Source organism: Chiloscyllium punctatum, chromosome 49, assembly GCF_047496795.1.
Source record: "Chiloscyllium punctatum isolate Juve2018m chromosome 49, sChiPun1.3, whole genome shotgun sequence".
NCBI classification, from domain to species: domain Eukaryota; kingdom Metazoa; phylum Chordata; class Chondrichthyes; order Orectolobiformes; family Hemiscylliidae; genus Chiloscyllium; species Chiloscyllium punctatum.
This window is the reverse complement of record NC_092787.1, coordinates 23,324,076-23,351,647: the sequence shown is the minus strand read 5'-3', so window position 1 is coordinate 23,351,647 and position 27,572 is coordinate 23,324,076. Positions and strand designations below refer to the sequence as shown.

Sequence of the window (27,572 nt, the reverse complement as noted above, 5' to 3'; positions counted from 1 at the left end):
GTTTCATGGATGGGGTCTCTCAAATTCCTCTCCAGTAGTTTTCTGCAGTCTTTGAGTTTAAACAATCAACTCCCCTCTGATTCCTGCCAAGTTGTATGACCTCACACACTTCCCCATGTTACATTCCATCTGCCAAGTTTTTGCCCACTTGCTTAATCTGTCTCTGTCTTTTGTATCATCCTCAGCACTTGCCTTTCCATCTATGTTCGTCGTCCATAAACGTGACGAGAGTCCATTTATTGTTCTCATCCAAGTCATTAATATGTATTGTTTAAAAACTGTGGCTCAGTATTAAACCCTGACCACCAGTCATAGTTGCCATTCTGAAAATGTCCTCTCCCTTATTCCAATTGTCTTGTATGAATTAATCCCATATCCATGCTGACATACCATGGGCTCTGATCTTAAGTAACCTAATGTATGTACCTTATCAAATAAATTTTGAAAATTCAAATGTACTCTATCCACTGTTCAATTTATCCTGCTTGTTACTTCTTCAGAATTAGCAAGTCTCTGGTTTAAGTCCCCTTCATGAAGCCATACCAATTCAAATTGATCATATTATATGCTTGTAAATGCTCTGCTATTACATCCTTGTTTAAAAAAGACTGATGTTTTCTCCCACTAACAGGTGTTAAGCTCACTGGCCTATAGTACCCATTTTTTAAAATGTAATATTACATTGGCAGTTGACCAATCTGGGACCCTTCCAGAATCTCAAGATTCTTCGAAGATGACAGTGTCACATTTTTGTTGCTTTCATTTTAGGATCTCGATCAGTTCACCTAAATTAAGTTACGATCAGCTTTCAAGCTTATTACACTTGGAACCTGAAGTAGTATAAACATAACTCTGTATCTGAAACTATTAAGGTCAGTTGCATCTGCTGATTTTATTTCCCTCAACTTCAACGAGACGTATGGGTGTTTGACTGGGTTTCCTGAGTCCAATTTGCTTCCACCCAAAGGTACAAAGCTAGCCACATTTTTCACCTTTTCTGGTGATATTATTCTCAATTCTTGGTTGCACTGTGATGTTGCCAGATGTTATAAACATCCGGGTTAAACTTTTTTTTTAGTACATATTTTCCCCATCAAAAAAGGATTGAGTCAACTTCATGTGAGAGCTTTGAAAAAGGGAAAAAAAGAGAAACAATTTAAGCTTGGAGTTTTAAGCATGGTTAGATGAAAAGCATGACAAAACTAAAATTAAGGGAAAAGATAGCTTGTTTCTGTTGAGAGAATGAAATTCAGACATTAATTGTTACTGATAGAATTTTTAAAAGTAAGGATATCATCAAGTATAATCATAACGTTACCTTTAATCCCACAGTCAGAGAGACAGTTGGTTCAAAACAAATCTGAAGTGAGTCTAACAATTCAAAATTACACAGGTACCTGCACACTGAAATAGTTTCATAGAAAATGTTAATTTGCTAAGTAAATGGACCACTCTAATCATTCACCAATACTTGTTGAAGAATGTCAAATGTCTGCGGTATTATCTTTGAATTTGTCATTATAAACTTGTTTTGGGCAGTAATTACATTTGTCCACTTTGTTTATTCAAGTTACAACATCTAACAAAGAGTCTTTAAACCAAGCACTTCTTTGGCTGTTTTACTTAGAGAAATTTAAAAAGTACGTGCTCGTGTAGAAGCAAGAATATGTTGGATACAGTTTTTGTGTGTGCACCTAATTTGTGTTGGCTGTTTCATAATTTGTAGAGTTAACAATGTTGTGCTTGTGAGCTGGTTTTTGTCCCTGTTTTTCAAAATATATATCCTGCTTTAGGTTTTACTGAAAAGTAACTTAGAACTTCATATTCCTCCATCAATACCATATATTTGGAACGTGGTTTCTTCACACGTCTTCCACGATCTCTGGGTGTCTCAAAGGATTTTACAGCCAATGAAGAAGGCATTTTGAAATGTTATAATGTCGGCTTAATTGGTGCTTTTTTGTGTAACTGCATTAAAAACAGTGACATGAGAGTTAGCTTAAGTAGGGTAATATCAGTAGTTGTGCAACGTTCTGCTCACTGCTCCGCTCCGAACAGCTACTCTAATAATAATCTTCTGGGTAGATAGCTGATTGAAGTTATGCACTGTAATATTAGTTAGGTAATCCCATTGGATCTGATTTTATTCCCCCAAAGCTGTCATTGCACTCTATACCTTGAAACTTTTGTGTCTTTTTTTGCCTTGTCCTTGAGCCATGATTTTTTTTACTGGAAGAATAGAATCGTCCTTTCCTTTTTTTGATAATCCAACAGCATGGTATGTTGTACCTATAAGCAAAATATCCCTAATTTGGAACAATCTTAACTCTGACCCTAACCCTCCATTTGTGATGAATTGCCTAAGGAACTGAAATCAGACTCTTGATCGCCATTGCAGTTAATGTCAGAGACTGCTGGAAAATAATGAAGTTCAATTTGCATCAGGAATGCAACAGTTCATAATGTGCAGCATCCCTGTTAAGAAAGATCTAATTTCTCATGAGACCATGTTCCTGCTCAACAACTAAACACCATCATTACTAACGAGTTCTGACCAGTTATTTTCTTAAAACCCAACCACAAAAGCTAGTGTAGAGCCATCTGCAACAAATGTGCTTCCACTTACTCTATGGTGAAAGGCAGCTCAGGTCACAGGAATTTTGGGAATAGCCATTCCATAGCTTTTGAAATACTGGGTCATGACACAAGTGACCTGTAATAAAGAATTCACCTTACGCCAGCTCAAAGGTCAAGTATAACCAAATCTTTGAACCATATCCTTTTTCTTCTGGATATGTTCTTTATCCAATTGAAATTAAATTGTTGCTTTATGATCCAGCATGTCCCTTACAGAAATCAATTTGATATAGCAACTATGTTTCTCATCCTTTTAATTTATCTGTCCAGGTTTTGGGTGAAAATATGTGTTTTCAATTAAGTATTTTAAATAATTCTACCTCTTCCTATAGTTTGAGAATTATTGTAAGGATATATTAAGTAATTTACCCTCTTAATTAATTCCTGTTGTGCAAGCACCCTTTATCTGTATAATGAAACTGACATTTATTGATGCCAGCCTTTGATATTCTTAATAGTGATGCTGCATATTATGAGCAGTAGCGTTCCTAATGCTGATTGGATTTAATTATTTTTCAGTTCCTTTTTTTTGATATAACTCAGTAGCACAACCTATAAAAATCACCCATATCCTCCTGTTTAAATGTTCACTTGCTCATTATCCACTGTAATCTCCTTATTTTGTTAGATATAGATTAAAACGAATAATTCTTTTTTGAGTGATCTAGATGGTTCATTCAGTTTTGTAGATTCTAGTCACTACCTAGTAAGGCGATCAATTTATTATCTCTTCTGTCACTTGCAGCAATGTGTAAAAATGTTTCGTCTTAATACTTTTACTATCAAGCCATTGCCATTTGATTGGCCTTAACTCTAATATGATAAAAAATTTAATGCTCTATACAAGACTTCCCATTGTCTATAACCTATAAACCCATCTCCATGCAATCCAACTGACAAATCTGTTAGCTACCAAAGCTCTCACTGAGTTGATTTTTTTTTCTTCTTTTCTCTCTTTCAGAAGGTGGGTGAAGTAATATTTTTGCCTCTATTGTGCTTATTAAGATTGACTGACTGTAAACAATGTAATAGTCTGCTTTTAACACAACTTGGCAAATACGGGTTGGCCAAACAAAATCTTCGTGAAATCCAAATTCTGGAATTTATTCAAGAATCCATTCCCATTAGGAATTTTGGAATTTGAACTGAATTTTCAATTAAGGAGTTTGAATCTGAACTCTATCAACAAACACTTTGTGTTAGACCCCATTTCTTCCCCCCCCCCCTGAGAAAAAGAACCGGAAATAAAGTTACCACAGGAAATGATGTCATCAACCCAAAGAAATCCAAACATATAAATAGAAAGCAGGAATTATGAACAGTGCTTCGCCCAGAGGCCCACTGAAGATGTTACCTGGTAGGGTGATGAAACATCTGGACATGAACCTTCCAGCTCAGCGAGCAAACCTACATCCAGAACCTCAACTTGAGCTACAAATCTTCTCAAAACTCCGAGTCCTATCCAGTTATTTAGTTCAAATCTAAGACCTAGTGTATCCACTTGCTGTATGTTGAAAGGCAGCTTAGATCACAGGAATGTTGGGAATAATCATTCTATGGGTTTTGTAATTTTGGAATCATTTTTTAAAATTGAAGTGATGTATTAGATTATACAGGTATTGTGTTGCTTGACATTTTGATTTACTTTTCTGACAGTACAGATATTGTGGAAGAAGAAATGTTGCTATCGCTTTGACCATTCATCTATAATGGATATTTTGACATTTTGTTTTGGTAATCTTTCACCTGTTGGGGTTATTTTACTTTCACCAGATTCTGTATCCAGTAGTGTCAAGTTTTTAGTTGTATTTTAGCAGTCATATTTTCTACCACTTACACTTTGCATCCAAAGTGCATGTCTCAGAAGAGGGGACACATGTTGATGTACATTATACTACATTTAAAAAAAATCTGTGGGTTTAAATGGAAGATAAGCCATTAATGTACTTGGCAAGAACCACTCAATCACACTCTAGGTGCCTGAAATGAGCTTCTGTAGTCCCCAACAAGAATAATTAGTACACGCAACAAAGGAAAAACACACAAACTGCCTTAAGGAGCATGAACATTTATTATCTCCTTCAATAGATATTAAACCTGCCATTTCCACCATTGCCTGTATTTTTGGCATTCACCTGGGCATATTCCAAAGGATTACTTTGTGCTGAATTCTTGCCTTGCTGGTTTACAGAACTGTTTTGAAAATCAATATTTAAAATTGTTCAGTTGAGCAATGACACATTCATGAGCTATGTTGGCAATTGTAAGGTTAGAATCAAGTATACATAAGGTTGAATCGGAGGCAGGCACATCAAATGGTTGTCCAAGTGGGCTGCTATATCTCTCACCGTGTTGTGAATTTCAATAAGCTTGCATTTGAATCTTTTTCATTAACAGTTCCTGCATGCATTCTGAGCTTTGGCTTGAGAGCAGAGCTCTATGCACCTGACCAGCTAAAGAGGGATAGGGTTTTAAATTAGTTATGACTAACTGAAATCTTATTGCATACAAAAAAAGTTGATTGCTAGGTTCATATCCTGGAAGTAATACTTTGAACTTTGCTATTTCAGAGTGGGAATTAGCAATCCGAATAGGTGTGATGGACTGTGCCGATGAGAAGAATTTTGCCATTTGTGCAGAGTATGGCATTCACTTCTATCCAACTTTTAGGGTAAGAACATCGCTGAAAACAGGCTTTTGAAGAGAATCATTCCCTCAGCTTTTCCAATTCACTCACTCAGCTTTTCTAATGTTTTACTCAATTCCATCAATGTGCCATGTATTTTGTAGAAAGTTGTTGCTTGATGTCCCCATGTATGGGAGTGCAAATAGCTCCTGCAGCATAGGTTTTGAACTTATTTCACAATTCTACTGTCGTGCCTTACAAAGTTAAGAAGTTCTAGTTTTGTATAAATGTGATCATCTCCAACAATATGTAGTATTGAATTACTGTTGGTTGTGTGGTATTTTGTTAGCTTCCCACAGGTTTGATGAAGTTAAATAGAAGTTAGAAAGCAGAGCATATGATATACGGTGCACAAGGGATAGTCGCTCTCTAGGTTGTACCTACTTGCCTATTGTTACAAAACTGAGACAGGCAGCCAAACCAATACCTCTATTTGAAACACAGTAAAATTAAAACCTTCAAAGGAGCTCAAAATCTACCCTCAATGGTTCCTAACCATTGTTTTGAATAACCAATCCCAGTCTTTGCTTACAATAAATTCCATACACCAGTTTGTATCTGTAATATAGTAACTTTGTTTAACACAGTGAAATTAAATAACAAAGTAACTTAGTTGATCAGTGCTATAAAATCCACAAATCCTCGTGTTTTCAGCCCCATTCAAACAATGCAGGCAAACAAACTGTTAAGGGATTAAAAGTTGAAAATAACACAAGTAGCCAGATCACTTATTTGGTTTTCATGATGGATTGTTAGACAGGCATCACTCACTTTCTGAATATCTGTCAGGGTAATCCTTTTAGCTCACTATGATAAAGACAGTAGTAATAATTTGATACTTCATTCCCTCAGCTTCCAAGAACTGATAAGGGAGGTAAGGCAGGAAAATTTGAAATATCAATGCTGTCCCATCTACAGACAGATTTATTTTCTCCAAAAACAGGTGAAAAACCAATTCCAACTCTGACCACTCCCTGACAAACAGACCATGAGGTCCCAGTTAGCATTCAGCATCTGCCACCTGGTTGACATTGTTAACAGTTGAAAAGCGTGACACTGGAAAAGCACAGCAGGTCAGGCAGTATCTAAGGAGCAAGAGAGTCGGTGTTTCTGGCAGAAGCTCTTCAATGGAAATGTTGGGGAAGGAAGGGAGCTGAGAGATAATTAGGAGGGTGAGGTTGGTGGGGGGATAACTAGAAAGCTGATAGGTTGGTGAAGGTGGGGGTGGGTGCTTGTAATAGGTCAGTGGGGAGGGTGGAGCAGGTAGTTGGGAAGGAAGATAGGCAGTGGGACAGGTCAAGAGGAGGGTGGTGGGATGGGATGGGAGATTTGGATACTAGTGAAGTCGACATTGCCATGCAGTTGAAGGGTCTCAAGGCAGAAGATGAGTCTTTCGTCCTCCAGTTGTCAGGTGGCTTGGATTTGGCAGTGGAGGAGGCCCAGGCTTGCATGCCCTTGGTGGAGGGGGGAGGTGAAGTGGTCAGCCACAGAGCAATGGAGTTGTTGAGTGCGTATGTCCTTGAGATGTTCCCTAAAACCCTCCATGAGTTGACGTTGTGCCTCTAATGTAGAGGAGACCACGTTGAGAGCAACGGTCACAGTAGATGAGATGGGTGGATGTGGAGGAAAATCTTGGTCGGATGTAAAAAGATCCTTTGGGGCTTTGAATGGAAGTGAGTGAGGAAGTGTGGGTGCAGGTTTTACACTTCACGCAGCAGCAAGGGAAGGGTGTGGAGGTTAAGTTGTTGGGGTGTGAGGACCTAACAAGAGAGTCTGAGGGAATAGTCTCTGCGGAACGCAAATTGTGATGGGTCGGGAAATCTGTCTTTAGTGGGGTCTGATTGTAGTTGGAGGAAATTGCTGAGGATAATGGGCTGCATCCGGATATTAGTGGGGTGGAAGGTGAGGGAGGTGGTGTTCTATCCTGTTGCAGTTGGAGGAGTTCGGTTCAAGGGCAGAAGTACGGCTAGTTAAGGAGATGTGCTGGAAGGCTTCTCATTGTTGATCACAGGGAGGGGAAATTGTGGTCGTGGAATTAGACCTTGTTAACACCCAACTTGTGCTATCTGTTTAAACCTAATGCTCTTCCTTGTTAAGGAAGCATCTGTGGAATCTTTTTGATCAAGAACCAACCTTCAATCAACTTCCAGGCCTGGCCTCTCAAATAAACAAAGAAGTTGTTTGGTCTATTGTTAGAAAACACCAGCTATTATCCACAGTCCAAAAATCATTTTAGTTCACAGCTCCAAACAAAATTGGTATAAGAATAAGATAAAAATAATGAAAAATCAGTAAAGGTTCTAACACAGCCGTGAAAAAAGTTTGGTTAATTGATTGTCAGCCCTTTTCATGTTCCAGTGACATTGGAGAAATGACAGTGTAGTTCCAGGTCAGTATGCATTGCTTAGAGATGAACTTGCAGGTCATGGTGTTCCAAAGTATCTGCGATCCTTGACTTTTAATATGTTTTGACAAAGCTGGCAAAGGAGCCTTGGTAAGTTGTTACATTGTATTTTGTAATTCCACTGCGGTTGTAGAATGACAGGAAGAACTCAAGATTAATTGGAGTGGATAAACTCATGCAGGCTACTTTGTCCTGGATGGTCTCTATCTATCTTGTGTATTGTTGGATCTGCAGTCATCAATTGCGGGGAGTATTCCAACAATCTTTTAGCATGGACTTTGGGGTTGGTGGACGGGGTTCAGAGATACCTGAATTGTTCACAAGAAGATTCCTAGCCTATGACCTGCTTTTGTAGCCACAGTATTTGTATGGTGGACAAGTAGGAGGCTTGAAGAACACAGCAAAACAGGCAGCATAAGGAGGTAGAGAGGGCAACATTTGAGGTGTAACCCTTCTTCAGGACTTGTATTTGGTGAGTCAAATTCAACCAGTGGTTATTCTGAACTGTTACTAGTGGGAGATTGAACAATGGAAATGCCATTGCATATTTGGGGGAGTTGGTTAGATTCTCACTTGTTGGAGATTGGTGGGTATATTACTTGCCTCTTATCAACCTTAACATAAAAGTCCTAGTTTTGTACATGGGCATGATCTACTTTTTATTCTGAAATGTCACAAATGATGCTAAATGTTCTGTACCCTTAGCAAAACCCCATTTCTGACTGTATGGTTGAATAGGCTGAGCGAGACTTGTTCAAGGCTGCAAGAGCAGAATTTTCATCATTGGGACTTAAGGGTTATGTAGAAAAAGTGGAGTTGAGGTTTCAGATCTGCCATGATTTCATTGAATAGCATAGCAGACTCGCTGATCTAGTTCTGTTACGACATCTTGTCATTTTTTTTGCAATATCTCCTTGACATTTCATTTTCACACAGTGCACTGATCCATTGATTGTATCATCTGTCAAATTATACTTGTAGTAATGATGCCAATAATTTCTAATGTTTTTCAAGAATTTATCTGCAAGGGGTATGAGTGTGGCAGGAAAGTTTGTAGCTAAGGCCACAATTCAATCAGTTATGTATTTTTTGTGTGGTACAGTCCCAATGGGTCAGGTAGCCAACTTCTCCGATTTGCTTTTGTCAAACGTTAACTCAGGGCTCAGTTAAAATCTCACTTTCCCATGATAAGGTATGCTGCATCTTGTGTTTCAGATTGTGGTATGACTTGTTTGGCTACTGGACCAAATTTGTTTAGAACACTGTGCTCTAGATTAAAATGTACATTAACAACTATTATGTCTGGGAGTGGGCAAAACTGCAGCTTTTGATCTAATTTTAGATCAAGTGGAATGATTGTTTCTTATGCCATATTTTTGTTTTCATTTTCGCAATAGGCTTCTGCTTCCTGGAGCTAAAATATAAATTTTAATTGGTTTTGGAGAGCCATTTTATTTCTACCAACTCTAGTAACTGTCACTAAAAGGCTGTTGTAACGTTGTTAATTTTTATTGTTTTTCCCTTTTCAGTACTTCAAAGCCCTTACAACCCAGTTCACAACAGGAGAAAATTACAAAGGTACAGTACACACCAAGCTTTACTGCAAAACATGGAAATTTGTGCAAAATGAAGTTCTGTTAATTCAGCATGGTAATTCATTTGAGATTTTGGAGAAGGTTTGTAGCTCAGGTTGTAAATTTGCTCACTGAACTGGTAGATTTATTCTGAGACATTTCATCACCGTGCTAGGTAACCTCATCAGTGAGCCTCCAGTGATGTGTTGGTGTTCTGCAATGGTTGCTGTTTATTTGTTTTGGCTTGTTGTGGTAGGTGACATCATTTCCGGTTCTGCTCCTCAGAGTGGTAGATGGAGTCCAAATCGATGTGTTTATTAATGGAGTTCCAGTTTGAACGCCAGGCCTCGAGGAATTCCAGTGCGTGTCTTTGTTTAACCTGTCCCAGGATGGATGTGTTGTCCCAGTTCTTTGTCTGTGTGTATGGATACGAGTGATTGGTCATGTCTTTTGGTGGCTGTTTGGTGCACATGTATCCTGATTGCGAGTTTTCTGCTTGTTTGGCCAATATAATGTTTGTTGCAGCCCTTGCATTTTATTTTGTGTGTGACATTGGTTCTGCTGGTTGTTGGTCCGGGTTCCTTTTAAATTGATCAGGAGCTGGTTGAGTGTGGTGGTAGGTTTTTGGGCTACCATGATGCTTAGGGGCCAGAGTAGTCTGGTCATCAGCTCTAAGATGTCTTTGTATGGCAGGGTGGCTAGAGTCTCTGGACAGGAAATTGCCTTCCTGTTAATGACTTGGAGATGCCGGTCTTCTTGTTTAGGTCTGTTCGGCAGGAATTGGCGAACTGTGCTTATCAGGTACCTGTTGTTCCTGAATATGTTATGTGCAAAAGGTGCATCACTTGATGCATACTCCTACAAAAGACAGGAGTGAAGCAAATGTTTTTATGGCAGTCAACACTGGTTGGTTTGTCACCATAAGCTTTGTAAATCAAGTTTTTTAAAAAACTTTCTCATTTTCACCATCTGTGATGGAATTTGAACCCATCTGCTCAGAACATTAGCCTGTGGTTCTGGATTATTAGTCCAATGACATTGCCATAACCTATCGCCTCCCGTTAACTATTAAGCAATACAGTAATTCGCTAATGTTGTCTCCAAAGGAGTTGAAAGCTTCCCTATTAGTAGATAGAGGCAATGTAGCATAAAATTTTAAATGATCAGGAAAGCTTTTAACCCTTTGAACCTTTAAAGACCAAACGAGACTTTGGTTTCTCTGCCTAAGCATTTATTCATGCATGCATAAAAGATGTACCCATCAAGGATGTCTCTCAACACTGATTTGTTTCAAATCAATGTTTGTATACTGTTCATACAGATAGTGGTTTTCCAATAAAATAATTACTCTTACACACTTATTATTTAAGTGTTCGTTCTAATTTCCATTCCAAATGAATGTATATGACTATTTTACAATCATATTTAAGATTGTACAAATGACAACTGTATTATCCAGTCAAATCATTAGATTCATTTCTGACTGTAAATATGCACATTACCAAAACACTCTACTGTTCTTCTACATTTTAAAGATGAAAGTGATAAAGGGTGTCTTTTTTTGACTAAAGCCTTATATTCACAACGTTTCTAAGTTAGTTATGTTTTAATTGACACTAAAAATATTTGTTTGTCTCAATTCCAGAGGATTGAGGGCAGAGTGGTAGATGTAATCTATATGGACTTAAGTAAGGCGTTCAATAAGGTTCCCATGGGAGATTGATTAGCAAGGTTAGATCTCTCAGAATACAGGGAGAACTAGCCATTTGGATACAGAACTGGCTCAAAGGTGGTGGTGGCGGGTTGTTTTTCAGGCTGGAGGCCTGTGACCAGTGGAGTACCACAAGGATCGGTGCTGGGTCTTCTACTTTTTGGTAATTTACATAAATGATTGGGATGCGAGCGTAAGAGGTATGGTTATTAAGTTTGCAGATGACACCAAAATTGGAGGTGTAGTGGACAGCAAAGAGGGTTACCTCAGATTACAGCAGGATCTTGACCAGATGGGCCATTGGGCTGAGAAGTGGCAGATGGAGTTTAATTCAGATAAATGTGAGATGCTGCATTTTGGGAAAGCAAATCATAGCAGGACTTATACACTTAATGGTAAGGTCCTATGGAGTGTTGCTGAACAAAGAGACCTTGGCATGCAGGTTCATAGCTCCTTGAAAGTGGAGTCGCAGGTGGATAGGATAGTGAAGAAGGCGTTTGATATGCTTTCCTTTATTGGTCAGAGTATTGAGTACAGGAGTTGGGAGGTCATGTTGCGGCTGTACAGGACATTGGTTAGGCCACTTGGAATATTGCGTGCAATTCTGGTCTCCTTCCTATCAGAAAGATGTTGTGAAACTTGAAAGGGTTCAGAAAAGATTTACAAGGATGTTGCCTGGGTTGGAGGATTTGAGCTATAGGGAGAGGCTGAACAAGCTGGTGCTTTTTTCCGTGGAGCGTCGGAGGCTGAGGGGTGACCTTATAGAGGTTTACAAAATTGAAGGGCATGGATAGAATAAATAGGCAAAGTCTTTTCCCTGGGGTCGGGGAGTCCAGAACTAGAGGATATAGGTTTAGGGCGAGAGGGGAAAGATATAAAAGAGACCTAAGGGGCAACCTTTTCACACAGAGGGTGGTATGTGTATGGAATGAGCTGCCAGAAGAAGTGGTGGAGGCTGCTATGATTGCAACATTTAATAGGCATTTGGATGGGTATATGAATAGGAAGAGTTTGGAGGGATATGGACCAGGTGCTGGAGGGTGGGACTAGATTGGATTGGGATATCTGGACAGGTTCGACCGAACGGTATGTTTCCATGCTGTATGCCTCTATGATTCGATGACTCTATTTCTTTCTTTGCTGTGAAATCAAGCTTAGTATTTCATTATCGTATTTCAACATTTCTTTAAATTGAGTAAGGTCATTCACTCTTTGACTTCTAAATCTCCCACCTTTCAATAATGATCTAGGATTCGAAAACTAGTTCTCAGCATATAATTGCTGTGGCTGACAAAACCTGTTCAAGTGTGGGGCTTTTGTTATTTGATCTTCTGAAGGCCAAAGATCGCAATTTCATGAACCTTGTCTTTTTTTTTAATTCAAAAATCGTATCATAGGATCATTTGTTTTTCAGGACCAAACAGAGAGTTAGAAACTATTCGACAAATCATGGTTGACTTTCTGCAAAATCACACTAGTACAAACAAGCCGCCTGCTTGTCCAGTACTGAGCACTGCAAGGTACAGTTGTTGAATGTTTTTCCCCTGTGACTCCATTTAGAACAATTAAAATGGAACTGTTCTTGCACATTTCAAGCATCTTTTTAAGTGTTGTAGTAACAATAATGAGGCTCCAATTGTCTGCAAAGCATGCTGTGTGACCTGTGGTTTTTGAGAGACATTGCAGTCTGTTGCACTCTTGTGGCATTGAGCAGTTAGACCTTGAGTTAATTTTGTAGCAAGTTACTAATTTTTGAGTGCTTGTGTAGTTTCTCCTTTTGTTTTCTATTTGAGTCTGGGACATTTTATCTACTTGCTCCACACTCCACGCTACTCCCAGCCCACCTCTGTTCCTTTTGCACCAGTTTATGGAAAATGGAAAAGCATGTCCCTGGTGATTATCTCCTCCTCCCTTTTCAGTGTATAGGTTTATTTGTTATATGTATAATGTCACTAAGTAGATCACTTTTTCTCCCAATTGCTATAAAATTGCAGAGAATTGGCTGATCGTCATGAGTCTTGGAGCGTTCCTGGTTTTAGTACCTGGATGTACAGGCAAGAATATCCTGAGTTCAATTCCCTGTTCCTGCTGAGTTTGATGAAAATTCAAACCATTGTAATTGACCTTTGATCCCATGATATATAGAGGGAATGTATTGTCCAGTGTTCCCGATCCAAATTTATGTTGCTCAAGACCTGCTTGAAATGTGATATGTCAAGAAGGTGAAGAAAAGATTTTGGTTTCACTGTCTGCTCAACAATCTCTTTGCCTGACAAAATGCATTATTGAGAGCAATGGTGATTTGGGTGAAGTACATGGTTATTGGTTTACTCCTGTTGTAAACAAGCAAAACTCTGCATTGAGATGATGGGAAAAATAACTAAAACACTTGGCTGTAAAGTTGTGCACTTTCCCCACATTGTGCTGACATGGCATCAAAAGCTAAATGTTCCAAAATGTATTGTCTTTTACTTTGCCATAGTCCAGAACATTAATTTAATTTCATTAAAAAAATTTGAAGCCAAATCCGGTGTGCGTTTTGACATGTAGAATTGATAGTCATAGATACCTTGTACATTTGCTGAGTAAAATGTCGTTTTATGAAAGGTTAATGGCCTTCAAAACATTTTCCTTTTTGTTTCAGCTCGAGTTCTGTTCTGTCTTTGTTGGGAAAACACCAGACGCACTATACAGCTGTTATATTCGAAAAAGAAGTTTCATATGTTGGTCGGGAGGTGAGTTTGAGTTTTGCTGACCTATTGTATCCATACTTATATGCTGTACTCTACCTTCTGATTGTCCTATCTACTTGACCATCCAACAGTATAGTCCTCACAGACGTACCACCAACAAATCCAAAGGTTTTCTGTCTTTTTTGTTTTACTTTGGCTAAAATGGAAACAAAACAGTGCTTGGAGTTGGTTTAAAATGGAAATAAGTCGGTGTGAATTTTGAGAAGGTTTGTAGCTCAGGTTGAGGTTCTGATTGTAAGCTTGATGTCTAAGCTGGCAGGTTTGTTTTTACACATTTCATCACCATGCTAGGTAACATCAGTGCGTCTCCAGTGAAGTCTTGGTGTTCTGTTCCGCTTGCTATTTGTGAGACTTGGTCTCTTAAGGTGGGTGATATCATTTCTGGTTCGTTTTTTCTCAGAGGTTGGTAAGGGGTCGAAATCGATGTGTTTATTGATGGAGTTCCAGTTTGAATGCCAGGCCTCAAGGAATTTCTGTGCATGTCTCTGTCTAGCCTGTCCCAGTCGAAGTGGTGTCCTCCTTAGTCTTCATGTAAGGATATCAGTGATAGTGGGACATGTCTTTTGGTGGCTAATTGGTGTTTGTGTATCCTGGTGGCTAGTTTTCTGCCTGTCTGTCCGATGTGGTGGTTACAGTCCTTGCAGGGTATTTTGTAAGTTATATTCGTTTTGCTGGTTGTTGGTATAGGGTCCTTTAGGTTCATCAGTTGCTGTTTGTGTGTTGGTAGGTTTGTGGGCTACCATGATGCCAAGAGGTCGGAGTAGTCTGGTGGTTATTTCCGAGATGCCTTTGATGTATGGTAGTGTGGCTAGAGTTTCTGGGAGTGTTGTTTCTACTTGTTTTGGTTTTTGTTTAAGAATCGGTGGACTGTGTTTATCAGGTACCCGTTGTTCTCGAATGTGGTGATTCGGTATTTTTCTTCTCGTTCTTGGGTGCTGCAGTGTGTTGTGGCTAGTTTAAATGTCCTAATGCAGCTCCGTTTGTGGGTTTTGGGGTGATTGCTTCTCTAGTTGAGTATTTGATCTGTGTGTTGCTTTCCTGTAGACACTGGTCTGCAGTTCTCCGTTAACTGTTCGTTCCACTGTGACATCTAGGAAGGGGAGTCTGTTCTCGTGTATGAACCAGTAAGGAGGATGATGGTGATGTTGTAGGTTTCCTCTAATTTATTCCATTTTTGTTGTGACAAAGGTGTCATCCACATAGTGGACTCAAAATTCGGGTTGGATTGTGGGGAGGGCCGTTCGTTTGAGTCTCTGCATTATTGCTTCTGCTAAGAAGACTGTTACTGGTGATTCCATGGGTGCTCTGTTGATTTGTTTCTAGGTTGTCATTGAAGGTGAAGTGGGTAGTGAGGTACAGGTCTACTAGCCTGAGGATATTGTCCTTGCTGCTGAAGTTGGTGCTGTCTGATATTTGTGTCCTTGGTTCGTCTAGTCATATGGTCAGTGTTTCTTTGGCCAGGCTGATGTTAATTGATGTGAATAGGGTTGTTACTACAAAGGAGAACAACATTTTGTCCTTTTATATCTCGGTGTCTTTGATCTTCAAAAATTCTTGGGTGGAGTGCATGGAGTGGCATGAGTCTTCTAGGTATTTCAGTTTCTGGTGGAGTTCCTTTGCTAATGTGTATGTCCACGTGCTCTAAGAGGGGCCCCCGGTTTGTTAACCTAGGTAATCCTTAGAAGCAGGGTGCATCGGATCCATCAGGTTTAATTTTTTGGAGATCTTATTAATTTGGCCTGATTTATAAAGCTTCTTCAATGTAGTTGTGAGACGGTTTTCTCGCTGTGGAGTCGGGTCCGTCACCAGGATTACAATGTTTCTGCCTTTTCTGAGTCCTTCTAGGGCTTTCCTGTGTATTGAGGGTGTTCCCTTCTTCCTTCCTGCTGAGTGTTGGTGCACCTGTCTGTCTGATGGGTTTCTTCTATGAGTCCATTGTCTTTCAAGGTTGATTCTAATGCTGCTAAGAAGTCCTTTTTGTCTGCATCTCTGTAGTTGCGTTCATCCCTCTCACTAGAATGGCTTTTTCTGTGGTCTGTTAGTGGTCATTCCAATAGGTTTTTAATCCAAGCTTCTGAGTTGGTTCTCTGTTAATTTTTAGTGTGAACTGGTCCAGTTTTTCTTGGAGGGATAGTTTTTTCTTGTTCTTCCCCTGCCATGCTGACTATCAGACAGGCGGTTGCACCAGCACTAAGCAGGAAGAAGGAAGGGAACACCCTCAACACACAGGAAAGGAAAGCCCTTGCAGGACTCAGTTTCTTTGGGTGAGCTGTTAAAACAAAACTCTGTTTATGAAAAGCAATCAGAGTAGTATTTACTTTGAAACAAGCTGATGATTTGTAATAGTTTATAATGATATTGATGTGTTTCAATTGTTATGATGTAATATGTTAAGTCTGTGTTTTCTCACAGGTAATACTTGATTTGATGCAGTATGAAAATATTATTGTGAAGCGAGTGTTGGATACAGACAAAAAGTTAATGGATAAACTTGGTATCCATTCAGTGCCATCTTGCTACTTGTTTTACCCTAATGGCTCCCATGGATTAATTTACATGTAAGTGTACGACAGCTTTTTGCAGAACAATGCATCAAGAACCCTTCACCATCTTTTACTAAATAAATATGATATTAATATCAGTAATGTTGACCATGAAGCTATCTGATTGACATAAAACACATCTAGTTTATTAATACCCTTTGTAGTGAAGGATATGTATTATCCTTAGTTGTGCCCATATGTTACTCCCAGATGCATGGCAATTTGACTCTTGGATGGCCAGCAAGCTATTCAATGGCCTGTTTCCACGCTATGGGTGGGGGGTGGTGTGGGGGGGGGGGGGGGGGGGGGGGAGAAAGAAGAGAGAGGGGGGGGGAGAAGAGAGAGGGGGGGGGTGTGTGGCATTGTTAATCAAGGGTAGTATTCCAGCAGCTGAGATCATGTTTGAGGCCTCTACCACTGAGGTAGTTTGGGCTGAGGTTAGAAACAGGAAAGGAGAGATCACCCTGTTGGGAATTTTCTATAGGCCTTCGAATTGTTCTAGGGATGCATAGGAAAGCATAGCAAAGAGGGAGTTAGTGGTCAAGCGAAGGAGCCATGGTTTACCATACAAGGTGAAGCTCTTGTCAAGAGGAAGAAAGTTTATGTGAGGATGAATGTGTGAAGGCTCAGTTAGGGGGCTTCAGAGTTATAAGTTAACCAGAAAAGATCTAAAGAGAGGGCTAAGAAGAGCGAGGTGGGGACATGAGAAGTTGTTGGCAGATAGGATCAAGGCCTTCTATAGGTAAGTCAAGAATAAAAGAATGACTACAATAAGATTTGGGCCAATCATAGATAGTACTAGAAGGTTGTGTGTGGAATCAGAGGACAGAAGGGAAGTGCTTAATGAATATGTTTTGTCAGTATTCACATTGGAAAAGGGCAATGTTAGTGAGAGCAGAGATACAGGCTACAAGATTAGATGGGATTGAGGTTGACAAAGAGGAAATTTGAGCAATTTTGAAAGATCTGAAAATACATAAGACCGCCTGGGCTGGATGGGATTTATTCTCTGATTTTGTGGGAAGCTAGGGAGGAGATTATAGAGCCTTTGGCTTCAATCTTGATGTCATCATGTCAACAGGAGTAGTGCCAGAAGACTGGAGGATAGCAAATGTTGCTCCCTTGTTTAAGAAGGGGAGTCGAGACAACCTTGGTAATTGTAGGCCAGTGAGCCTTATTTCAATTGTGGGTAAAGTGTTGGAAAAGATTGAGAGAAGGGACTTATAATCATCTGGAAAGGAATACTTTGATTAGGGATAGTCAACATTGTTTTATGAAGGGTAGTTTGTGCCTCGGTAACCTTTACTGAGCTCTTCGAGAAGGTGACAAAACAGGTGGATGAAGGTAAAGCAGTTGATGTGGTTCATATGGATTTCAGTAAGACATTTAATAAGGTTCCACATGATAGACTATGGCACAAATATGAAGCTTCTGGATTGAAGGTGATTTAGCAGTTTGGATCAGAAATTGGCTAGCTGAAAGACGACAGTGTGTGGTGGTTAATTGGAAATGTTCATTCTGGAGCTTCGTTATTAGTGGTGTGTCACAAGGATCTGTTTTGGGGCCACTGCTGTTCATCATTTTGGGCGTAGAAGGACAGGTTAGTAAATTTGCAGATGACACTAAGGTAGGCAGAGTTGTGGATAGTGCAGAAGGATGTTGTGGGTTACGGAGGGACACAGATAAGATGCAGAGCTGAGAAGTGGCATATGGAGTTTAATGCGGAAAAGTGGAAAGTAGTTCACTTTGGAAGAAGTAACAGGAATGCAGAGTACTGGGCTAATGTTAAAATTCTTTGCTGTGTAGATGACCAGAGAGATCTCATTGGTGTATAAATCCTTGAAAGTTGTCAGCCAGGTTGATAGGGTTGCTAAGAAGGCATGTGGTGTGTTGGCGTTTATTGATAGGGAGATTGAGTTTTGGAGTTGCGAGATCATGCTTCAGCTGTACGTGACACTGGTGCAGCCGCACCTGGAGTATTGCGAGCAATTCTGGTCACCGCATTATTGGAAGGATGTGGAAGCTTTGGAAAGGGTTCAGAGGAGATTTACTAGAATGTAGTCTGATATGGAAAGAAGGTCTTAGGAGACAAGGCTGAGGGAACTGAGGTTGTTTTCAGTAGAGAGAGGACAGTTGAGAGGTGACTTAATCGAGACATATAAGATAATCATAGGGTGAGTTAGGGTGAACAGTGAGAGCCTTTTTCCTCAGATGGTGAAGGCTAACCCAAGGGGCATAGCTTTAAATTGAGGGGTGATAAATTTAGGACAGATATCAGGAGTAGTTTGTTTACTCAGAGTAGTAGAGACGTGGAATGGCCTGCCTGCAACATCAGTCGACTTGCTGATGTCAAGGGCATTTAAATGGGCATTGGACATACATGTGGATAATGGAATAAAGATGGGCATCAGATTAATTTCACAGGTTGGTGCAACATCAAAGGCCAATACTGCGCTGTAATGTTCTATGTTCAGTGCTGAAAACTTAAGCTCCAGAACTTGCCTTCATCTGATTCCATAATTTCAGCAATATGGCTCCTAACTACCCTTTGAAATGACCTAGAAAGCTCTCGTTGTATCAAATCACTGAAAGGGTAGCAAGGCAGATTCAATCATGGTTTTCAAAGGTGTATTCGATAAGCATCTGATTGTGCAGGTGGTTATGGCTTGCAAAATTGTTTTTGCAGAGAACAAATAAGCACAGCTGACTGAACATACTGTAACCATTCTGATTGTGTCAGTTGCATGACCAACACTGCTTTTCCTGACTTGGATGCATTCTGCCAGGAATTGGCTAGTGGCTAGCTGCTAGCCTTCCAACTGCTGCTAAACCTGGTGGATCAAATTCAATATTGAATTGTTTTAGCTCTTGAAAACAAAGCTAAGCTCCAACATTCCGAAGTTTTGTTTGTAAACAATGTGAAATCCAAGTATTAATAGTTTTACTATTTAATAGGATTTTGATCTTCAACTTATTTGTGTTTTTGCTTCATCCCCTATCTCTTGAAAAGATTGAAAGATTAATGGTTTTGGGTGCAACAGTACTTTTGTCAGCCTGCATTTTAGTTTGGAATATTGGACATCTGATGGAGCTTAGACCATCATTGTTCATAAGTACAGTCCTCTAATGGACATCCTGTAGTTTTCTTACAAAGCAGATCTTCTTAAGCTGCATTTACAAGAAGCTTTTAAATTCACAATCAAATTTAGAATATGCATCAGAAATACATGAAATAACTTAATTCAGATTTGCATGGACAAATAAGCTTAAAATGTGTTTGTATCTCTGCTTGGAGTAACTTCAAAATCCTGACAAATGTTGACCCCAGTTCATTTATTGTGTACTTTTTCAACAAATGACTTAAAGGTTCCATCTAAGTCAAAATAATGCTGAATTGAGCATTTCCCCTCCTTGATTTGTATGTATGTAACCTTATTAATTTGCAATAAATGTCGTGTAAACAGCAGCACAATAAAGAAGTTAAAGAAAAGAGAAATCTAATGCTCAAAGTCGGAAAATAGAATGTGACTTGTAGAAGTATCCAAAAACTCGATCCTTAGTGAAAATTTCAATTGCAATTGGAATGCTATTTGAACTGTAAAACATGCCATAAAGGAATACCTTTGTGCATTGTTTGGGGCCTTCTGAATATAGGGACGAAAATGTTTTTCATGATTGCCACTCGAATGACGCCTTGTTTGAATTCTTTGAGGTGAAAAAATATTTTTTTTGTGATTTTCTAATTAACTTGTTCAGATGTTGTTGAATGTCTCTGGAGCAAGTAGGATGTGAATGAAACCTGGTTCTCTTGGCCCAGTAGCAGGACAATTTCACTGTGCCACAAGTTAATGCAGCACTGCCTTGCTTCATTTAGCTTGAATTTTGTAAGTCAACAAAGATAATCCTACAAGTTTAGCATGTTGATTATGGCATTTGTATTCTTCTGTTATTAACTTCTGAAAGGGAGTGGTCATTGTTTAAAGCACTATTAGAAAGCGAATTATATCTGTCAAACAGGCTATTTGTCAAGAAGCGTTTCTAATTTTATGTAGTTGAGTCCAAACGGTGTATATTGTGACGAAGAGTTATGGTATGGTTAATTGGAAACTTTTTGAGAAAAATAGGATTTTGATTTTTTGTGTGAAGTTGACTTTTAAGCAGAGTTGTATGTTTTGTAAGCATCAAGTTGTCACAGCATTTCCAAGGAATAATGACTTAAACTAAATGAGTAGGCTAGATAAGTGCAATAAACCAGTCAGTTAAGTTAGCAATTGAACGAAGAGTGGGAATGATGCTTCACTGAGGTTGAATGTTTGTGAATGATTTTGCTGGGCAAAAGGGTTGAATCTTTTTGCTGTTGATGGTAAGATCGTTCCGTATTGTTCCATATGTATGTAGGTTTGTTTTTGTATTCATTTATTGGAAGCATATTGGCAGCCTTGTATAAGTAAGTATGTCCAGTGATGACCACAAGATTAACAAAATCGCAAAAATAAAATTTGATGTTCTAACAAGGTAGATTTCATTCCGGAATCTGACTTGTTCATTGTTTCTATCAGTTTTGATCATAATTAGGGAAAGTGGCCTTGTATTTTGATATTTGGGCTTCCAAATCAAATCTAGCTCACTGATTTCACTTTCGCAAATGTCTGGCTGTCCACTTCAAATAGTTGGACATCCTTGCATGATATATTTAACTATCCTCTCTTCATAACTTGGTTGCATTTTGAGAAGCTCATGGCACTTTTGAGAAACAGTGCCATTCTAATGCTCAGTTTGTTCCTGATTGTGGGCAGTTCTGATCATTTTCACCAGTCCCTGAGTCTATCTCCAAATTAATTTCATTTAAAATTATCAACCAAACACAAAATATGGTTGTTTTTAATTTGAAGACAACTGTAACTTTGGATCCAGTTGTGCCATTTGCTTTCTTTACTTTATTCTGTCAGCAATGGCAAATCATTTGCCTTAAAGTATGCAATTAAGTGAACAAATGATAGCCAGTAACACCAAATCAAATACAATACCAAAATACATTTTAATTGCAATTGCATTGCCAACTGAAGCAAGTAAATATCCTAACTGTATGAAAACCCGTGACAATCTGAATAAGTGCAATAAAATCCTTTTTTTTCCGGTGTATGCACATCTGAGTTAATGGGCCAGAGGTAATTGCAGAATGAAGTGCACAGCTGAATGTGGTTAATGGAAAAATTGTGTAGAAGATTGTACCTGAAAATGTGTTGCTGGAAAAGCGCAGCAGGTCAGGCAGCATCAAAGGAGCAGGAGAATCGCCGTTTCAGGCATGAGCCCTTCTTCAGGAATGAGGAAAGTGTGTCCAGCAGGCTAAGATAAAAGGTAGGGAGGAGGGACTTGGGGCAGGGGCATTGGAAATGCGATAGGTGGAAGGAGGTTAAGGTGAGGGTGATAGGCCGGAGTGTGGGTGGGGGGGGCGGAGAGATCAGGAAGAAGATTGCAGGTTAGGAAGGTGGTGCTGAGTTCGAGGGTTGGGACAGAGATAAGGTGGGGGGAGGGGAAATGAAACTGGAGAAATCTGCGTTCATCCCTTGTGGTTGGAGGGTTCCTAGGCGCAAGATGAGGCACTCTTCTTCCAGCCGTCATGTTGCTATAGTCTGGCGATGGAGGAGTCCAAGGACCTGCATGTTCTTGGTGGAGTGGGAGGGGGAGTTGAAGTGTTGAGCCACGGGGTGGTTGGGTCGGTTGGTCCGGTGTCCCAGAGGCGTTCTCTGAAACGTTCTGCAAGTAGGCGGCCTGTCTTCCCAATATAGAGGAGGCCACATCGGGTGCAGCGGATGCAGTAAATGTGTGTGGAGGTGTAGGTGAATTTGTGGCGGATATGGAAGGATTACTTGGGGCCTTGGAGGGAAGTAAGGGGGGAGGTATGGGTGCAAGTTTTGCATTTCTTGCGGTTGCAGGGGAAGATGCCGGGAGTGGAGGTTGGGTTGGTGGGGGGTGTGGGCCTGACGAGGGAGTCACTGAGGGAGTGGTCTTTACGGAACGCTGATAGGGGAGGGGAGGGGAGGGAAATGTATCCCTGGTTGTGGGGTCCGTTTAGAGGTGGCGGAAATGACTGATGATACGATGTATCTGGAGGTTGTGGGGGTGGTAAGTGAGGACCACTGGGGTTCTGTCCTGGTGGCGATTGGAGGGGCGGGGCTCAAAGGCGGAGGAGCAGGAAGTGGAGGAGATGCGGTGGAGGGCATCGTCGATCACGTCTGGGGGGAAATTGCAGTCTTTGAAGAAGGAGGCCGTCTGGGTTGTTCGGTATTGGAACTGGTCCTCCTGGGAGCAGATGCGACGGAGACGAAGGAATTGGGAATATGGGATGGTGTTTTTACAGGGGTCAGGGTGGGAGGAGGTGTAGTCTAGATATCTGTTGGAGTCGGTCGGTTTATAGTAAATGTCCGTGTTGATTCGGTCGCCCGAGATAGAAACGGAAAGGCCTAGGTAGGGGAGGGAGGAGTCTGAGACGGTCCAGGTAAATTTGAGATCAGGGTGAAAGGTGTTGGTAAAGTCGCTGAACTGTTCAACCTCCTCGCTTCATCTTCCGCCTAGGAACCCTCCATCCACAAGGGATGAACTCCGATTTCTCCAGTTTCCTCATTTCCCCTCCCCCCCCACCTTGTCTCAGTCCCAACCCTCGAACTCAACACCACCTTTATAACCTGCAATCTTCTTCCTGATCTCTCAGCCCCCGTCCCCACTCTGGTCTATCACCCTTACCTAAACCTCCTTCCACCTATCGCATTTCCAACGCCCCTCCCCCAAGTCCCTCCTCCCTACCTTTTACCTTAGCCTGCTGGACACACTTTCCTCATTCCTGAAGAAGGGCTCATGCCCGAAACATCGATTCTCCTGCTCCTTGGATGCTGCCTGACCTGCGTTTTTCCAGCAACACATTTTCAGCTCTGATCTCCAGCATCTGCAGTCCTCACTTTCTCCTAGAAGATTGCACCATCATCTATAGTAATAGCTTGCTCTTTGTTGTTCATCTTGGCAATAAATCACTTCCAAATTTCATAATTGAAATTTTGTAACTTGCCTTAGTCAAATACTTAGCAAGATGATTATTTGGGTGACCCTTTTTCTAACTAAACTGCAAATCCAACTAATATTGAATGGGTTAAGGCGGTAAGATGCGTTTCTCAATCCCATTCTCCTGCCTTCTCCACATAATCGTTGATCCCCTTACTTGTCTACAATCTATTTATCTCCACCTTAAATACACTCTGACTTGACCTCCAGAGCCTTCTGTGGCAATGAGTTCCACAGATGCACCACCCTCTTGCTGAAGAAATGCCACCTCATCACAGTTCTGAAGAGTCGTCCCTTCACTCTCGTGCTGTGCCTTTAGGTTCTTATGTAAACTACTAGCAGGAACATCTTCTCTAAGTCCACTGTATCCAGGCCTTTTAGTATTCTGTAAGTTTGATTGAGAGTCCTCAACTGGAAATCTCATGACAAGCCCTTCATACCTGGGATTGTTCTTGTAAACCTCAGGACCCCTCCAACACCAGCACATCTTTTCCTTAGATACAGGGCCCTAAACAGCGATCAATATTCCAAATGTGGTCGTGAGAATGTGTATGGATTTAAGCAGGCAGGGAAAGAGTCATGTTCTGAGTTTTTGTGAAACGAGATTTTGCTGATCATGACTCAGATCAGATAGGAACTTACTGTTAACGATGGGGTGCTGAAGGCAAGGGTAATGGGTTAACAAGGTGGAAAAGCAGTCATTATGTAGAGGCATTTAACAATGTTGGAAGCATTCAGTATGTGAGGTCAGTATAACAAGGTGAGAAGTACTCATTATTTGAAGCCAGTTATTAATTGCATAACAACAGATGGCTTAATCTTTACTATTGACACTCGCTAATTGTAACAGTCACCCAATTAATATGTGTTGCCTTTTCTGGATGTTCCCCCCTGTAAAATGGCTATATAATTCATTAAGAAACTGCTGTTCGAGAGAAGACCGAGAACTCTTCTCTCTGTGCATATGGGTGATTGTTCTCTGTCCGTCCAGGGCCCAAAATAAAGCTGGAGGTAAAACTATACTGTGTCTGTCTCTGAGCATTTGCTTTGACTGAGGGAGGGGAAATGGGGTGACAGTCTGACCAGAGCCCTGTACAGCCTCAGCAATACAATTCAGTTCTTGAATTTTAGCACTTTGAAATGAATGCGAAGATTGCATTTGCCTCGCTAACTGCCAGCTGAAGTTGCATGTTAACCTTAAGAGAATCCTGAACTAGAATTCTGAAGTCTCTTTGAAACCTTTTGCCATTTAGAAAATAGTTTATGCCTCTTCTTCCTACCATGTGCATAACCTCATACTTGTCCACTTCTTCTTTTGCCCACTTTCCAATCCTGTCCCAAGTCCTCCTTCAGTCTCTTTGCTTTCTCAAACTTCCAGGCCTTCCATCTATTTTTGTCATCTGTAAACCTAGCAGCAATGTCCTCAGTTCCCTCCAGGATTGTTAATGTGTGTAATAGTTGTGGTCTTGACACTGACCCCTGCAGAACTCCTAATCAGTCTGATCCTAAAAATGACCCCTTTAGACACTCTCTCTGTTTTCTCCTTGTTACACAGTCCACTCTTCTCCAAACTGGTGCAAATCTCCACCTTGTTCACAGAAGGCCAAGCATTTCACCAGGGAGGAAAATTATGGTCTCGCTTCATGCGCACACTCTGCTTCTCACCCCCACCTCCAAAATCCTAATGACTGCTGGTGAGCTACAATGTTTAAAAAAAACAAGGTGGTTGACTTGTAAAACATGATTATGCATAAAGTGTGCAGGATAGGTAAACTGAGAAGAAGATAATTTCGAAGACATATTTTTCTTTCAAGAAGCTAACTTGCAGTGAGGTTGTGGATTACAAAATATTTAAATTATGATAACAGAACTTTCAATGCTGAAATATGGGAACACTCATTCAGAGATTGCTGCAAATCTTCATGCATTTCAATCTTGTTTCATGTGCAGAAATACACAACTATTATCTAAACCTAAATGCACGCCTAAGACTGCTACTTTGATGAAGTAGCTTGCTCCCTCAAGGGTATTAAATGCCACCTAAGCTTAACCACTTTATACAATCTCACTTTCCTTCGACAGGAGATCACAAACAGCAGAAACATTAATATTCAGTATTGGTTTTAAATTTGGTGTTTGGAATGCAGCCAGCAAAGTACTTTTAAGCCTGGTAGTAACTCTAGGCACTTTCTGCACACTTGTCACATTGTCTCACTTTCTGCTTTTCCTTGTAATAGTTTTCTTGTTGAAAATGGTGACGTGTTATTGTGTAAAGTTACTTAGGGGTAGAATTGGGGATGTTTGTTCTTTCCTCCTTTTTTATTTTCAAAAAGAGCACTGGCAAGGGTAAAAAGTACTTGCATATATGTATCAAATGATTGAAGCACCTCATAACTGTATAGACGTTAGACTGTTAATTCAGAGGTGTCATTAGCATTTTAATCATGCAGTTATGATTTAGCCTTTTTTGTTTTTGGTGCTTTACTAAGATATGTTTAAAAGAAATTCTCCCCAGCCAGGTGAAAGATATAAATTAGCTTTTACGCTTCCAAAATGACTGCGGTGGAGAGCAATCTCTGCTGATAGTATTAATGCAGATATTTAGTGCAATTTAGTTTAATCATGAGGTTTGGCAATGTTCATGTTTTGTAGTTTGGGAATATTTGAAGAGTTTGAGAATATCAAATTTCATTTGTATCTCAGTCCACCTCCTAGAACACATTCCACTTTGAAACAAAACGGATGAAGCTTCCTTGTTCCTATAAAAATGCATGTTGCCTTAATGTGAAGTAGTTCTGGTTTTTAGTATTAATTGCTTGCCTTAAGTAAAATTTGCACGCTTCCATCTTGAGGTTGAGTTTTGTCTGATTCAGTCTAAAATACTAGCAGTCTATTGTTTAACATCATTTTACAGTTCCCAGTTTTAATAATTTTACTTCAATTGCTATTAAGGGGCACATTGTATTCTCTATGGACATGTCTGTATGCTTTCAATTGTAATCCCAGTAACTTGACAGGATAAAAACACTTGTTAATCGTTGAAAACCTGTAATGTTCTTTATGTAGCAATGAATTCAAGTCTCCTTGTCATTTCATGACTAGTTATGCAATACGTTATTTAAGACAATGATGTTATGAGAATTTTTGTCTGATGTGTGAAATGAGCAAAAACACCATCGTTATTGCAATGAAGTCTGTCCATTGCTTTTAACCTTTTTAGCCTTCTGAATAAGCTGGCGTTGGTCTTCCTGGAAGTGTAACAGCTCTTAACCCTAGCTACTGTAACTCTTGTAAGATAACAGAAGGTAGCTTACCATGCATTTCAGAATATTTGCTGACTGTTGCTTCATGGATTAATGCTGCAGAACCACTGAGTTTAATGGAACATGCTAACATTTGTTGCCCATTTCACGTTAATAAAAGCACATTACCACAACTCAACCAATGAATGTGAATTGCCTATGTCTGGCACCAGCTTGCAGTTATAACTCATGAGAATTTTTAAAGAAACAAAATATATCGGCAGTCCATTTTTTAATATGTTCTTGACCATATGAGCAAAATACTTGCAATATATTACTTCCAATGTAACTTTCTCAATCTAAAAATTAAATCAGGTTATTTTAAGAATTCCTGTTATCATAAATGCTGATGCATACTGTAACATTTTTATCCCTGAGTCCTTTAATGTATTTTCAGAGTTACAAGGCTTTTTTGATTTATTTTACGATATCCAATAATTAGGTTCAGAAATGTTAATACACATCCTGTAGCAGGTAGGACCTGCTTTGACTGAGGGAGGGGAAATGGGGTGACAGTCTGACCAGAGTCCCGTACAGCCTCAGCAATACAATTCTGTTCTTGAATTTTAGCACTTTGAAATGAATGCGAAGATTGCATTTGCCTCACTAACTGCCAGCTGAAGTTGCATGTTAACCTTAAGAGAATTCTGAAGTCCCTTTGATCTTTGAAACCTTTTGCCATTTAGAAAATAGTTTGTCTCTATTCTTCCTACCAAAGTGCATAACCTCACACTTGCCCACTTCTTCTTTTTGAGGTAAGCAGCCTCTTGTAAGCTGTTAGTTCCTTGGGTGGAAGCAAATCACCTCCAAGAAGTTGCAGGGTTTTTTTTTTTGCTTGATTGAGTCCTGCCACATTACATGGTGGAATTTGAATTGAATAAAAATCTGAAATTAAGAGTTGAATGA

General features: G+C 39.9%; 1 protein-coding gene across 2 annotated transcripts in view; it reads left to right on the top strand.

The window, feature by feature from the left end:
- Window positions 1–27,572, top strand: part of qsox2 (quiescin Q6 sulfhydryl oxidase 2) — an 81,254-nt gene that overhangs the window by 16,480 nt on the left and 37,202 nt on the right. Inside the window, exons 2-6 of one of the 2 annotated variants that reach the window (XM_072565845.1) lie at window positions 5,208–5,308; window positions 9,257–9,305; window positions 13,657–13,747; window positions 15,867–16,029; window positions 16,178–16,323. In XM_072565845.1, coding sequence (XP_072421946.1) covers window positions 5,208–5,308; window positions 9,257–9,305; window positions 13,657–13,747; window positions 15,867–16,029; window positions 16,178–16,323 — 550 coding nt within the window. Of the gene's footprint in view, window positions 1–5,207; window positions 5,309–9,256; window positions 9,306–12,426; window positions 12,533–13,656; window positions 13,748–15,866; window positions 16,030–16,177; window positions 16,324–27,572 lie in introns of both variants that reach the window. The other variant, XM_072565844.1, reaches the window with a different exon arrangement.